At 38.7% G+C, this 15,166-nt stretch overlaps 1 protein-coding gene across 1 annotated transcript in view; it reads right to left on the bottom strand.

Annotated features, from left to right (window-relative positions):
- The window catches only part of HTT (huntingtin), a gene marked incomplete in the record, with an annotated part of 1,068,170 nt that overhangs the window by 928,186 nt on the left and 124,818 nt on the right, over nt 1-15,166 (bottom strand). The window contains 1 exon segment of the mRNA XM_053704193.1: nt 8,478-8,619. Within this exon segment, the coding sequence (XP_053560168.1) occupies nt 8,478-8,619 (142 nt within the window).

Below are 15,166 nucleotides of genomic sequence, written 5' to 3' on the forward strand. Positions count from 1 at the left end.
CGAGCAACAGCTCCTTCCTGTTTTGGTGCAGAGGAAGTTGATGCAGTTCCTGCTTTGAAATTACGAAAGGAACGAAAATTAGACTGTCTAGCCCTAGGTTTGGCTTTGTCCTGAGGCAGGGCATGGCCTTTACCTCCTGTAATGTCAGCGATAATCTCTTTCAACCCGGGCCCAAATAAGGTCTGCCCTTTGAAAGGTATATTAAGCAATTTAGATTTAGAAGTAACATCAGCTGACCAGGATTTTAGCCACAGTGCTCTGCGTGCCTGAATGGCAAATCCGGAATTCTTAGCCGTAAGTTTAGTTAAATGTACTACGGCATCTGAAATAAATGAGTTAGCTAACTTAAGGGCTTTAAGTTTGTCTGTAATCTCATCTAGTGTAGATGATTGAAGTGTCTCTTCCAGAGACTCAAACCAAAATGCTGCTGCAGCCGTGACAGGCGCAATACATGCAAGAGGTTGCAATATAAAACCTTGTTGAACAAACATTTTCTTAAGGTAACCCTCTAATTTTTTATCCATTGGATCTGAAAAGGCACAGCTATCCTCCACCGGGATAGTGGTACGCTTAGCTAAAGTAGAAACTGCTCCCTCCACCTTAGGGACTGTTTGCCATAAGTCCCGTGTGGTGGCGTCTATTGGAAACATTTTTCTAAATATCGGAGGAGGTGAGAACGGCACACCGGGCCTATCCCACTCCTTAGTAACAATTTCAGTAAGTCTCTTAGGTATAGGAAAAACATCAGTACTCGCCGGTACCGCAAAATATTTATCCAACCTACACATTTTCTCTGGTATTGCAACTGTGTTACAATCATTCAGAGCCGCTAACACCTCCCCTAGTAATACACGGAGGTTTTCCAGCTTAAATTTAAAATTTGAAATATCTGAATCCAGTCTGTTTGGATCAGAACCGTCACCCACAGAATGAAGTTCTCCGTCCTCATGTTCTGCCGCCTGTGACGCAGTGTCTGACATGGCCCTAATATTATCAGCGCACTCTGTTCTCACCCCAGAGTGATCACGCTTGCCTCTAAGTTCTGGTAATTTAGCCAAAACTTCAGTCATAACAGTAGCCATATCCTGTAATGTGATTTGAAATGGCCGCCCAGATGTACTCGGCGCTACAATATCACGCACCTCCCGAGCGGGAGATGCAGGTACTGACACGTGAGGCGAGTTAGTCGGCATAACTCTCCCCTCGTTGTCTGGTGAAATATGTTCAATTTGTACAGATTGACTTTTATTTAAAGTAGCATCAATACAGTTAGTACATAAACTTCTATTGGGCTCCACTTTGGCATTAGCACATATAGCACATGTATCTTCCTCTGAATCAGACATGTTTAACACACTAGCAAATAACTAGCAACTTGGAAATGCTTTTTCAAGTAATTTACAATAATATGAAAACGAACTGTGCCTATAAGAAGCACAGAAAAAATTATGACAGTTGAAAATAATTAAGTTATAGCATCAATCTTTGTCAGAAATATACAATTTTAGCAAAGGATTGTTCCCATTAGCAAAGGATAACTAACCCAGTCAGCAGAAAAAATACACAAATAAACGTTTTCTATCACAGTCAACTACAATCTTCACAGCTCTGCTGTGATGATTACCTCCCTCAAAAAAGGCTTTGGAGATCCCTGAGTTCTGTAGAGATGAACCGGATCATGCAGGAAGAAAATGAACCTCTGACTGAGTTTTTTGATGCGTAGTAAAAGCGCCAAAAATGGCCCCTCCCCCTCACACATAACAGTGAGAGAGATCAGTGAACTGCTTTAATTTAAACAAAACTATTGCCAAGTGGAAAAAATAGTGCCCAAAACATTTTTTCACCCAGTACCTCAGAGAAATAAACGTTTTTACATGCCAGCAAAAAAACGTTTAACCTCAATAAATTAATTGTTATTTAAAACCTATTGCAAGTCCCTGCAAATTAGGTTAAGTCTATGCATACAGTATAAATCCAGTGAAGTACCATTCCCCAGAATACTGAAGTGTAAAATATACATACATGACAGCCTGATACCAGCTACATCTACTGCATTTAAGGCTGAGTTTACATTATAACGGTATGGCAGGATTTTCTCATCAATTCCATGTCAGAAAATAACAAACTGCTACATACCTCTTTGCAGATTAATCTGCCCGCTGTCCCCTGATCTGAAGTTTACCTCTCCTCAGATGGCCGAGAAACAGCAATATGATCTTAACTACTCCGGCTAAAATCATAGAAAAAACTCAGGTAGATTCTTCTTCAAATTCTACCAGAGAATGAATAACACACTCCGGTGCTATTATAAAATAACAAACTTTTGATTGAAGGTAATAAACTAATTAAATCACCACAGTCCTCTCACACATCCTATCTATTCGTTGGGTGCAAGAGAATGACTGGGGGTGACGTAGGGGGGAGGAGCTATATAGCAGCTCTGCTGGGTGAATCCTCTTGCACTTCCTGTAGTGGAGGAGATAATATCCCAGAAGTAATGATGACCCGTGGACTGACCACACTTAACAGGAGAAATGAATTTATCAGGTAAGTTCTTACATAAATTATGTTTTCTTTCATGTAATTAGCAAGAGTCCATGAGCTAGTGACGTATGGGATAAAGACTACCCAAGATGTGGATCTTCCACGCAAGAGTCACTAGAGAGGGAGGGATAAAATAAAGACAGCCAATTCCGCTGAAAAAAATCCACACCCAAAAATAAAGTTTAAATCTTATAAAGAAAAAAACTGAAAATATAAGCAGAAGATTCAAACTGAAACAGCTGCCTGAAGTACTTTTCTACCAAACACAGCTTCAGAAGAAGAAAACACATCAAAATGGTAGAATTTAGTAAAAGTATGCAAAGAAGACCAAGTTGCTGCTTTGCAAATCTGATCAACCGAAGCTTCATTCCTAAACGCCTAGGAAGTAGAAACTGACCTAGTAGAATGAGCTGTAATCCTTTGAGGCAGAGTTTTACCCGACTCGACATAAGCATGATGAATTAAAGATTTTAACCAAGATGCCAAAGAAATGGCAGAGGCCTTCTGACCTTTCCTAGAACCGGAAAAGATAACAAATAGACTAGAAGTCTTTCGGAAATTCTTAGTAGCTTCAACATAATATTTCAAAGCTCTAACTACATCCAAAGAATGCAATGATTTCTCCTTAGAATTCTTAGGATTAGGACATAATGAAGGAACCACAATTTCTCTACTAATGTTGTTAGAATTCACAACCTTAGGTAAAAATTTAAAAGAAGTTCGCAACACCGCCTTATCCTGGTGAAAAATCAGAAAAGGAGACTCACAAGAAAGAGCAGATAATTCAGAAACTCTTCTGGCAGAAGAGATGGCCAAAAGGAACAAAACTTTCCAAGAAAGTAATTTAATGTCCAATGAATGCATAGGTTCAAACGGAGGAGCTTGAAGAGCCCCCAGAACCAAATTCAAACTCCAAGGAGGAGAAATTGACTTAATGACAGGTTTTATACGAACCAAAGCTTGTACAAAACAATGAATATCAGGAAGATTAGCAATCTTTCTGTGAAAAAGAACAGAAAGAGCAGAGATTTGTCCTTTCAAGGAACTTGCAGACAAACCTTTATCCAAACCATCCTGAAGAAACTGTAAAATTCTCGGAATTCTAAAAGAATGCCAGGAAAAATGATGAGAAAGACCCCAAGAAATGTAAGTCTTCCAGACTCTATAATATATCTCCCTAGATACGGATTTACGAGCCTGTAACATAGTATTAATCACAGAGTCAGAGAAACCTCTTTGACTAAGAATCAAGCGTTCAATCTCCATATCTTTAAATTTAAGGATTTGAGATCCTGATGGAAAAAAGGACCTTGCGACAGAAGGTCTGGTCTTAACAGAAGAGTCCACGGTTGGCAAGAGGCCATCCGGACAAGATCCGCATACCAAAACCTGTGAGGCCATGCTGGAGCTACCAGCAGAACAAACGAGCATTCCTTCAGAATCTTGGAGATTACTCTTGGAAGAAAAACTAGAGGCGGAAAGATATAGGCAGGATGATACTTCCAAGGAAGTGACAATGCATCCACTGCTTCCGCTTGAGGATCCCTGGATCTGGACAGATACCTGGGAAGTTTCTTGTTTAGATGAGAGGCCATCAGATCTATTTCTGGAAGTCCCCACATTTGAACAATCTGAAGAAATACCTCTGGGTGAAGAGACCATTCGCCCGGATGTAACGTTTGGCGACTGAGATAATCCGCTTCCCAATTGTCTATACCTGGGATATGAACCGCAGAAACTAGACAGGAGCTGGATTCCGCCCATACCAGAATTCGAGATACTTCTTTCATAGCCAGAGGACTGTGAGTCCCTCCTTGATGATTGATGTATGCCACAGTTGTGACATTGTCTGTCTGAAAACAAATTAACGATTCTCTCTTTAGAAGAGGCCATGACTGAAGAGCTCTGAAAATTGCACGGAGTTCCAAAATATTGATCGGTAATCTCACCTCCTGAGATTCCCAAACCCCTTGTGCTGTCAGAGACCCCCACACAGCTCCCCAACCTGTAAGACTTGCATCTGTTGAAATTACAGTCCAGGTCGGAAGAACAAAAGAAGCCCCCTGAACTAAACGATGGTGGTGATCTGTCCACCACGTCAGAGAGTGTCGTACAATCGGTTTTAAAGATATTAATTGAGATATCTTTGTGTAATCCCTGCACCACTGGTTCAGCATACAGAGCTGAAGAGGTCGCATGTGAAAACGAGCAAAGGGGATCGCGTCCGATGCAGCAGTCATAAGACCTAGAATTTCCATGCATAAGGCTACCGAAGGGAATGATTGTGACTGAAGGTTTCGACAAGCTGATATCAATTTTAGACGTCTCTTGTCTGTCAAAGACAGAGTCATGGACACTGAATCTATCTGGAAACCTAAAAAGGTTACCGTTGTCTGAGGAATCAATGAACTTTTTGGTAAATTGATCCTCCAACCATGATCTTGAAGAAACAACACAAGTCGATTTGTATGAGATTCTGCTAAATGTGAAGACTGAGCAAGTACCAAGATATCGTCCAAATAAGGAAAAACCACAATACCCTGTTCTCTGATTACAGACAGAAGGGCACCGAGAACCTTTGTAAAAATTCTTGGAGCTGTTGCTAGGCCAAACGGTAGAGCCACAAACTGGTAATGCTTGTCTAGGAAAGAGAATCTCAGAAACTGATAGTGATCTGGATGAATCGGAATATGCAGATATGCATCCTGTAAATCTATTGTAGACATATAATGCCCTTGCTGAACAAAAGGCAGGATAGTCCTTACAGTTACCATTTTGAATGTTGGTATCCTTACATAACGATTCAATATTTTTAGATCCAGAACTGGTCTGAAGGAATTCTCCTTCTTTGGTACAATGAAGAGATTTGAATAAAACCCCAGCCCCTGTTCCAGAACTGGAACTGGCATAATTACTCCAGCCAACTCTAGATCTGAAACACATTTCAGAAATGCTTGAGCCTTCGCTGGGTTTACTGGGACACGGGAAAGAAAAAATCTCTTTGCAGGAGGCCTTATCTTGAAGCCAATTCTGTACCCTTCTGAAACAATGTTCTGAATCCAAAGATTGTGAATGGAATTGATCCAAATTTCTTTGAAAAAACGTAATCTGCCCCCTACCAGCTGAGCTGGAATGAGGGCCGCACCTTCATGTGGACTTAGGAGCTGGCTTTGGTTTTCTAAAAGGCTTGGATTTATTCCAGACTGGAGATGGTTTCCAAACTGATACCGCTCCTGAGGATGAAGGATCAGGCTTTTGTTCCTTGTTGTGACGAAAGGAACAAAAACGATTATTAGACCTAAATTTACCTTTAGATTTTTTGTCCTGTGGTAAAAAAGTTCCTTTCCCTCCAGTAACAGTTGAGATAATAGAATCCAACTCAGAACCAAATAATGTATTACCCTGGAAAGAAAGGGAAAGCAGAGTAGACTTAGAAGACATATCAGCATTCCAAGTTTTAAGCCATAAAGCTCTTCTAGCTAAAATAGCTAGAGCCATAAACCTGACATCAACTCTAATGATATCAAAGATGGCATCACAAATAAAATTATTAGCATGTTGAAGAAGATTAATAATGCTATGAGAATTATGATCTGTTACTTGTTGCGCTAAAGCTTCTAACCAAAAAGTTGAAGCTGCAGCAACATCCGCTAAAGATATAGCAGGTCTAAGAAGATTACCTGAACACAAGTAAGCTTTTCTTAGAAAGGATTCAATTTTCCTATCTAAAGGATCCTTAAAGGAAGTACTATCTGCCGTAGGAATAGTAGTACGCTTAGCAAGAGTAGAGACAGCCCCATCAACTTTAGGGATTTTGTCCCAAAACTCTAATCTGTCAGATGGCACAGGATATAATTGCTTAAAACGTTTAGAAGGAGTAAATGAATTACCCAAATTATTCCATTCCCTGGAAATTACTTCAGAAATAGCATCAGGGACAGGAAAAACTTCTGGAATAACTACAGGAGATTTAAAAACCTTATTTAAACGTTTAGATTTAGTATCAATAGGACCAGAATCCTCTATTTCTAATGCAATTAGGACTTCTTTAAGTAAAGAACGAATAAATTCCATTTTAAATAAATATGAAGATTTATCAGCATCAACCTCTGAGACAGAATCATCTGAACCAGAAGAACCATTATCAGAATCAGAATGATGATGTTCATTTAAAAATTCATCTGAAAAATGAGAAGTTTTAAAAGACTTTTTACGTTTCCTAGAAGGAGGAATAACAGACATAGCCTTCTTAATGGATTTAGAAACAAAATCTCTTATGTTATCAGGAACACTCTGAGTATTAGATGTTGACGGAACAGCAACAGGTAATGTAACAGTACTAAAGGAAATATTATCTGCATTAACAAGTTTGTCATGACAATCAGTACAAACAACAGCTGGAGGAACAGATACCATAAGTTTACAGCAGATACACTTAGCTTTGGTAGATCCAGCACCAGGCAGCGATTTTCCAGAAGTATCTTCTGACTCAGTGTCAACGTGGGACATCTTGCAATATGTAATAGAAAAAACAACATATAAAGCAAAATTGATCAAATTCCTTAAATGACAGTTTCAGGAATGGGAAAAAATGCCAGTGAACAAGCTTCCAGCAACCAGAAGCAATAAATAATGAGACTTAAATAATGTGGAGACAATAGTGACGCCCATATTTTTTTAGCGCCAAAAAAGACGCCCACATTATTTGGCGCCTAAATGCTTTTGGTGCCAAAAATGACGCCACATCCGGAACGCCGACACTTTTGGCGCAAAAAAATGTAAAAAATGACGCAACTTCCGGCGACACATATGACGCCGGAAACAGAAAAAAAATTTGCGCCAAAAAAGTCAGCGCCAAGAATGACGCAATAAAATTAAGCATTTTCAGCCCCCGCGAGCCTAACAGCCCACAGGGAAAAAAGTCAAATTTTAAGGTAAGAAAAAATTGATTTATTCATATGCATTATGCCAAATATGAAACTGACTGTCTGAAATAAGGAACGTTGAATATCCTGAGTCAAGGCAAATAAATGTTTGAATACATATATTTAGAACTTTATAAAAAAGTGCCCAACCATAGCTTTAGAGTGTCACAGAAAATAAGACTTACTTACCCCAGGACACTCATCTACATGTTGTAGAAAGCCAAACCAGTACTGAAACGAAAATCAGTAGAGGTAATGGCATATATAAGAGTATATCGTCGATCTGAAAAGGGAGGTAACAGATGAATCTCTACGACCGATAACAGAGAACCTATGAAATAGACCCCGTAGAAGGAGATCATTGAATTCAAATAGGCAATACTCTCCTCACATCCCTCTGACATTCACTGCACGCTGAGAGGAAAACCGGGCTCCAACCTGCTGCGGAGCGCATATCAACGTAGAATCTAGCACAAACTTACTTCACCACCTCCATAGGAGGCAAAGTTTGTAAAAACTGATTTGTGGGTGTGGTGAGGGGTGTATTTATAGGCATTTTGAGGTTTGGGAAACTTTGCCCCTCCTGGTAGGAATGTATATCCCATACGTCAATAGCTCATGGACTCTTGCTAATTACATGAAAGAAAAAGTCTGTTCTGAGAGAGACAGAGAGAACATTTTTTTAGATTAATCATAACAGATAATAAATGAGCTATAATTGTCCAACAGTAAACATTCATATTCACTGCATGACATGACAAAAATTAATATTCAACGCAACTGAAAATTATAGAAGCCCACTAATGTCATGTGGCTGTGAAGTACATTTCTACCTTGATAAACTAGTTTACTACAGTAAACCCATAAGGTCTGCCAAACTGAACCCCAAAACCTGAATTAAATGACAGTGTACTGAAATGACCAATTACTTTATATAGGTGTGTAAAAGTATTTTTTTATCACGTACTGTAAAAATAATAGTAATGAATAAAATGTATAGCTCATTACCTAATAGTACATTTAGAAGCCACGTGTAGAAATACTGAGTTCTTCGAGAATGCTGACATATGCTTACAGCAGAACCAGCTGCTGTTCGACGGATAGTGGGAGAGTTAGATTTCAGATTTGCTATAAATGCTTTTAGTAGAACCTGTAAGAAACAATAAAATACAATTATTAACCAATGACAAATATAGTTCTAGCATCATGTAAAAACACTATCACAAAACATTCCCAATAGGAACATTACGTAATTAAATGAAATATACAATATGGTCAACAAGCGATACACTAAAACATAACACAACCAGGGCACAAAATGCTGGAGTGGATAAACTGCAGTCATAAAAAGATCTTTACTTGTGATACAGTCTCTTGCACTTGCCAACACTTTAAGGTAAAATATCGAATGTAATGTTAAGTCTGTTTGGTCTTTTAAAAGAATAATAAATACTAAAAGCAATACACAAATTTGTTAACTTATTATCATTATTGTTAAAACACCACTAAATAACTAGACGTTGCCTATTTTAACTGGCTAAGATTCAGAGAATGCTCTTGCAGACCAGCGTTTAAGCCTCAACAGCACAGATCCACCTGTAAGCCTGAGATAATAATTGTAGTGTCCCATTGATTTGTCCATAGTCCATCTGGTGTTTGCCTTTACTATTTTGTCCATACCAAAAAGATGTGCAGACCTTTACCATTCATGGTATATAACCTCTTGATAATAGAGGATAAAAATACAGGAACAGCAGAACAAAGCTTATAATTTAGCCACCTGTCTGAGTAATAACAAGAATATACAGTCTGTAATGTAAGATTTCAGTCATAGAAAAACATAGCATAAATAGCTACACAAAATGTGAGGCAAACAGAAGTGAATAAAACACAAACATAAAAAACTTAATTTATGTAAGAACTTACCTGATAAATTCATTTATTTCATAGTGGCAAGAGTCCATGAGTTAGTGACGTATGGGATATACATTCCTACCAGGAGGGTGCAAAGTTTCCCAAACCTCCAATGCCTATAAATACACCTCCCACCTGACTCATACCTCAGTTTAACGTATAGCCAAGTAGTGAGGTGTAAAAAAAGCATAAAAAAGAGGAACTGGAAAAATAATGTGCTTTATACAAAAAAAATCATAACCACAAAAAATAGGGTGGGTCTCATGAACTCTGCCGCTATGAAAGAAATGAATTTATCAGGAAAGTTCTTGCATAAATTATGGGTTTTTTTCATGTAAGTGGCAAGAGTCCATGAGCTAGTGACGTATGGGATATAATACCCAAGATGTGGAACTCCACGAGTCACTAGAGAGGGAGGGATAAAATAAAAATGGCTATTTCCGCTGAGAAATGAAATCCCCAAAAATAATTACGTTTTCTTTAAAAATTAAAAAAAAAAAAAATCATAGGCACTAGAATCAAACTGAGACAGGTGCCTGAAAAACCTTTCTACCAAAGGCTGTTTCCAAAGAAGCAAACACATAAAAATGGTAAAATTAAGTAAATGAGTGCAAAGAAGACCAAGTTACTGCTTTGCAAATTTAATCAATCAGCTGTAATACGCTGAAGCAGAGACTGCCCCGCCTTCAAATAAGCCTTGTGAATCTAAAACTTCAACCAAGATGCCAAAGAAATGGCAAAGGCTTTCTGATCTTTTCTGGAACCAGAAAAAATAACAAATAGACTAGAAGTCTTTCTGAAATCTATAGTAGCCTCAACATAATATTTCAAAGCTCTTACCACATCCAAAGAATGAAAAGACATTTTAGAAGTATTTTTAGGATTAGGAAACAAGGAAGAAACAATAATCTCCCTAAAGATGTTCTTAGAATTCACAATTTAAAGACAAAATTAAAAAAAAAGTCTGCAAAACAGCTTATCTTGATGGAAAATCAGATAAGGATACTTGCAATAGAGAGCAGACAACTCAGAAAACTCTTCTAGCAGAAGAGATAGCCAAAAGAAATGACACTTTCTAAGAAAGTAGCTAAAAAGCTAAAGAATGCATAGGCTCAAAAGAAGAGCCTGCAAACAAACAAATTGAGACTCCAAGGAGGAGAAGTTGATTTAACAATAGGCTTGATACAAATCGAAACCTGAACAAAACAGTGAATATCATCAAGCTTAGCAATCTTTCTATGAAATAAGACAAAAAGAGCAGAGATTTGTCCTTCAAAGTATTTGCAGACAAAGCCTTTTATCCAAACTATCCTGAAGAAACTGTAAAATCCTAGGAATTCAAAAGAATGCCAAGAATAATCAAGAGAGTGGAACACCATGAAATATGTTTTCCAAACCCTATGATAAATCTTCCATGAAACAGACTTACAAGCCTGTATCATAGAATTAATTACTGAATCAGAGAAACCTCTATGACCTAAGAACTAAACGTTTAATTTCCATGCCTTCAAATTCAGAGATTTGAAATCCTGATGGAAAAATGTGCCTTGAGACAGGTCTGGTCTCATATAAAATGTCCAAGGCTGGCAAATGGACATTAGGACAAGGTCCGCATACCAAAACCCGAGAGGCCATGATGGTGCTATCAGAAACACATAAAAATTGGAAGAACCAGAGGCGGAAAATGTAAGCAGATTGGTAAAACCAAGGAACTGCTAGAGCATACATTATTTCTGCCTGAGGATCACTGGACCTGGAAAGGTATCTGAAGTCTCTTGTTCAGACGAGAGGCCAACAGATCTATTTCTAGAAGACCCCACATCTATACAAGTTGAAAGAAAAAAAAATCTGAAAATGGAGACCACTCCCCCGGATGTACAGAATGACAGCTGAGATAATCCGCTTCCCAAATGTCTACACCTGAAATATGAATCGCAGAGTCTTGACAAGAGTTGGATTCTGTCCAAGAAAATATCAGAGATACTTATTTCATTACTAAAGGACCGTGAGTCGCCCATTGATGACTGACTTATGCCAATGTTGTGAAATTGTCCGATTGAAAATGAATGTAAAGTTCTCTCTTCAATATAAGCCAAGCCTGAAGAGCTCTAAAAATAGCACAGAGTTCTAAAAAAATTATTGGTAACCTCGCCTCTTGAGGATTCCAAACCCCTTGTGCCGTCAGAAACCCCCAGACAGCTCCCCAACCTGTAAGATTTGCATCTGTTGAGATCACAATTCAGGAAGGACAAACAAAGAGGGTCCTTGAACAATAAGGTGATGGTTTAAACACCAAAAACAGAGAGAGTTAAGTGTTGGGATTTAAGTATATCAACTGTGATATCTGAGTATAATCCCTGCACCACAGGTGCAACATGCAAAAGCTGTAGAGGTCTCATATGAAAATGAGCAAAGGAGATTGCGTCCAATGCTGCAACTATGAGACCAAAAACTTCCATGCACGTAGCCACTGAAATGATAGAGACTTAAGGTTTAGACAAGATAAGACCAACTTCATTCGTCTCTTGTCTGTAAGAGAAAAAATCATGGACACTGAATCTATCTGGAAATCTAAGAAGGTAACATACCTAAAGAATAAATAAATTATTTGGTAAATTGATCCTCCAATTATGTCTAGAAGAAACAACATTTAGTTTTTTCGAGTGAGATTCTGCTAAATAAAAAGATTAAGCTAGTACCAGGATATCGTCCAAAATACCACAATACCTTGCTCTCTGATTATAGAAAGAAGAGCACCGAGAACCTTTGAGAAAATTCTTGGTGCAGTTGCTAGACCAAAAGGAATAGCAACAAAATGGTAATGTTTGTCCAAAATAGAGAATCTCCGAAAATGATAGGGGTCTGGATGAATCAAAGTGTGAAGATAAATGTCCTGTAAGTCTATTGTGAACATAAAATTACCTTACTTAACAAAAAGCAGAATTGTCCTTATAGTTACCATCTTAAAAGATCCAGGATTCGTCCGAAAAAAAATCATCCTTCTCTGGGACAATGAATAGATTTGAAAAGAAACCCAATCCCTGTTCCTGCTGAGGAACTGGTACAAACACCCCTGAAAACTCTAGGTCTGAAACACACTTCAGAAAAGTCTGAGTATTCACAGGGTTTGTTGAAACATTAGTAAAAAAAAGAATCTTCCTATGGAAGGTCTTATTAAAAAAAAAACTATTCAATACCCTTGAGAAACAATATTCTTTTGATTTTGGACTGAATCTGTCCAAATGTCTTGAAATAACAATCTGCCCCTCACCAGAAGAACTGGATTGAGGGCCGCACCTTCATGCAGATTTAGGAGCCGGATTTTGTTTCTTATAAGGCTTGGATTTATTCCAATTTGGAGATGGTCTCCAAATAGAGCCAGAGGCCTTAGGGGAATGAGATGTTTTCAGTTCTCTATACAGACGAAAGGAACAAAAGAGCTTTAAAATGTACTCTTAAATTTCTTGTCTAGGGACAAAAAAACTCCCTTACCCCCAGATATAGAGGAACCAAACAAATTATTTCCCTGAAAAGATAGAAATAATAAATTAAGATTAGGACACTATGTCAATATTTCAAGATTTAAGCCATAAAGCTATTAAAGTCAGAATAGCTAAAAAAACTAAATTTATGCTTACCTGATAAATTAATTTCTTTTACGATATGACAAGTCCACGGATTTCATCCTTACTTGTGGGATATTAACCTCCTGCTAACAGGAAGTGGCAAAGAGCACCACAGCAGAGCTGTATATATTGCCCCTCATCTTCCCCTCCACCCTCAGTCATTCTGCCGAAGGTATAGGAAGAGAAAAAGGAAAGGCTAAAAAGGTGCAGAGGTGACTGAAGTTTACAAAAAATATAAAGAAAAACTGTCTTAAAAAGAACAGGGTGGGCCGTGGACTCGTCATATCGTAAAAGAAAGTAATTTATAAGGTAAGCATAAATGTAGTTTTCTTTTACAAAGATATGACGAGTCCACGGATTTCATCCTTACTTGTGGGAAACCAATACCAAAGCAATAGGACACGGATGAAAGGGAGGGACAAGACAGGAACCTAAATGGAAGGCACCACTGCTTGAAGAACCTTTCTCCCAAAGATAGCCTCAGAAGAAGCAAAAGTATCAAATTTGGAAAATTTGGAAAAAGTGTGAAGGGACGACCAAGTCGCAGCCTTACAAATCTGTTCAACAGATGCATCGTTTTTAAAAGCCCATGTGGAAGCCACAGCCCTAATAGAATGAGCCATAATTCTTTCAGGAGGCTGCTGTCCAGCAGTCTCATATGCCAGACGGATGATACTTCTCAGCCAAAAAGAAAGAGAGGTAGCCGTAGCTTTCTGACCCCTACGCTTTCCAGAATAAACAATGAATAATGAAGATGATTGACGGAAATCCTTAGTTGCCTATAAGTAAAACTTTAAGGTACGGACCACGTCCAAGTTATGTAACACGCTCCTTCTTAGAAGCAGGATTAGGACACAAGGAAGGAACAACAATTTCCTGATTAATATTCTTATTCGAAACAACCTTAGGAAGGAACCCAGGTTCTGTACGTAAAACCACCTTATCAGAATGAAATATGAGATAAGGCGAATCACACTGTAATGCTGAAAGCTCAGAAACTCTTCAAGCAGAAGAAATAGCAACCAAAAACAGAACTTTCCAAGATAATAGTTTAAAATCTATGGAATGCATAGGTTCAAACGGAACCCCTTGCAGAACTCGAAGAACTAAATTCAAACTCCAGGGAGGAGTAATAGGTCTAAATACAGGCTTAATTCTAGATAGAGCCTGACAAAAAGACTGAACATCTGATACATTTGCCAAACGTTTGTGAAACAGAATTGACAAAGCTGAAATTTGTCCCTTTAAGGAACTTGCTAATAACCCTTTCTCCAATCCTTCTTGGAGAAAAGACAAAATCCTAGGAATCCTAACTTTACTCCATGAGTAACCCTTGGATTCACACCAATAAAGATATTTACGCCATATCTTATGATAGATCTTTCTAGTGACAGGCTTTCTAGCCTGTATCAAAGTATTGATAACTGAATCAGAGAATCCTCACTTCGATAAAATCAAGCGTTCAATCTCCACGCAGTCAGTTGCAGAGAAATTAGATTTGGATGTTGGAAAGGACCTTGAATGAGAAGGTCCTGTCTCAACGGAAGTTTCCATGGTGGCAGAGAGGACATGTCCACTAGATCCGCATACCAAGTCCTGCGTGGCCACGCAGGCACTATCAAGATCACTGAAGCTCTCTCCTGTGTGATTCGAGCAATCACGCGTGGGAGGAGAGGAAACGGCGGAAACACATAAGCTAGGCTGAACAACCAAGGTACTGCAAAGGCATCTATCAGTTTTGCCTGAGGATCCCTTGACCGGGATCCGTATCTTGGAAGCTTGGCATTATGACGAGATGCCATCAAATCCAATTCCGGTCTGCCCAATCTGAGAATTAATGAGGCAAATACCACCGGGTGAAGTTCCCACTCCCCCGGATGAAAAGTCTGTCGACTTAGAAAATCTGCTTCCCAGTTCTCTACCCCTGGGATGTAGATTGCTGACAGATGACAAGAGTGGGCCTCTGCCCAACTGATTATCTTGGATACTTCTATCATCGCTAAGGAACTCCTTGTTCCCCCCTGATGATTGACATATGCCACAGTCGTTATGTTGTCCAACTTGAATCTGATGAATTTGGCCGAAGCCAACTGAGGCCACGCCTGAAGCGCATTGAATATTGCTCTCAGTTCCAGAATATTGATTGGAAGTAGAGAC

The sequence above is a fragment of the Bombina bombina genome, chromosome 2, assembly GCF_027579735.1.
Source record: "Bombina bombina isolate aBomBom1 chromosome 2, aBomBom1.pri, whole genome shotgun sequence".
NCBI classification, from domain to species: domain Eukaryota; kingdom Metazoa; phylum Chordata; class Amphibia; order Anura; family Bombinatoridae; genus Bombina; species Bombina bombina.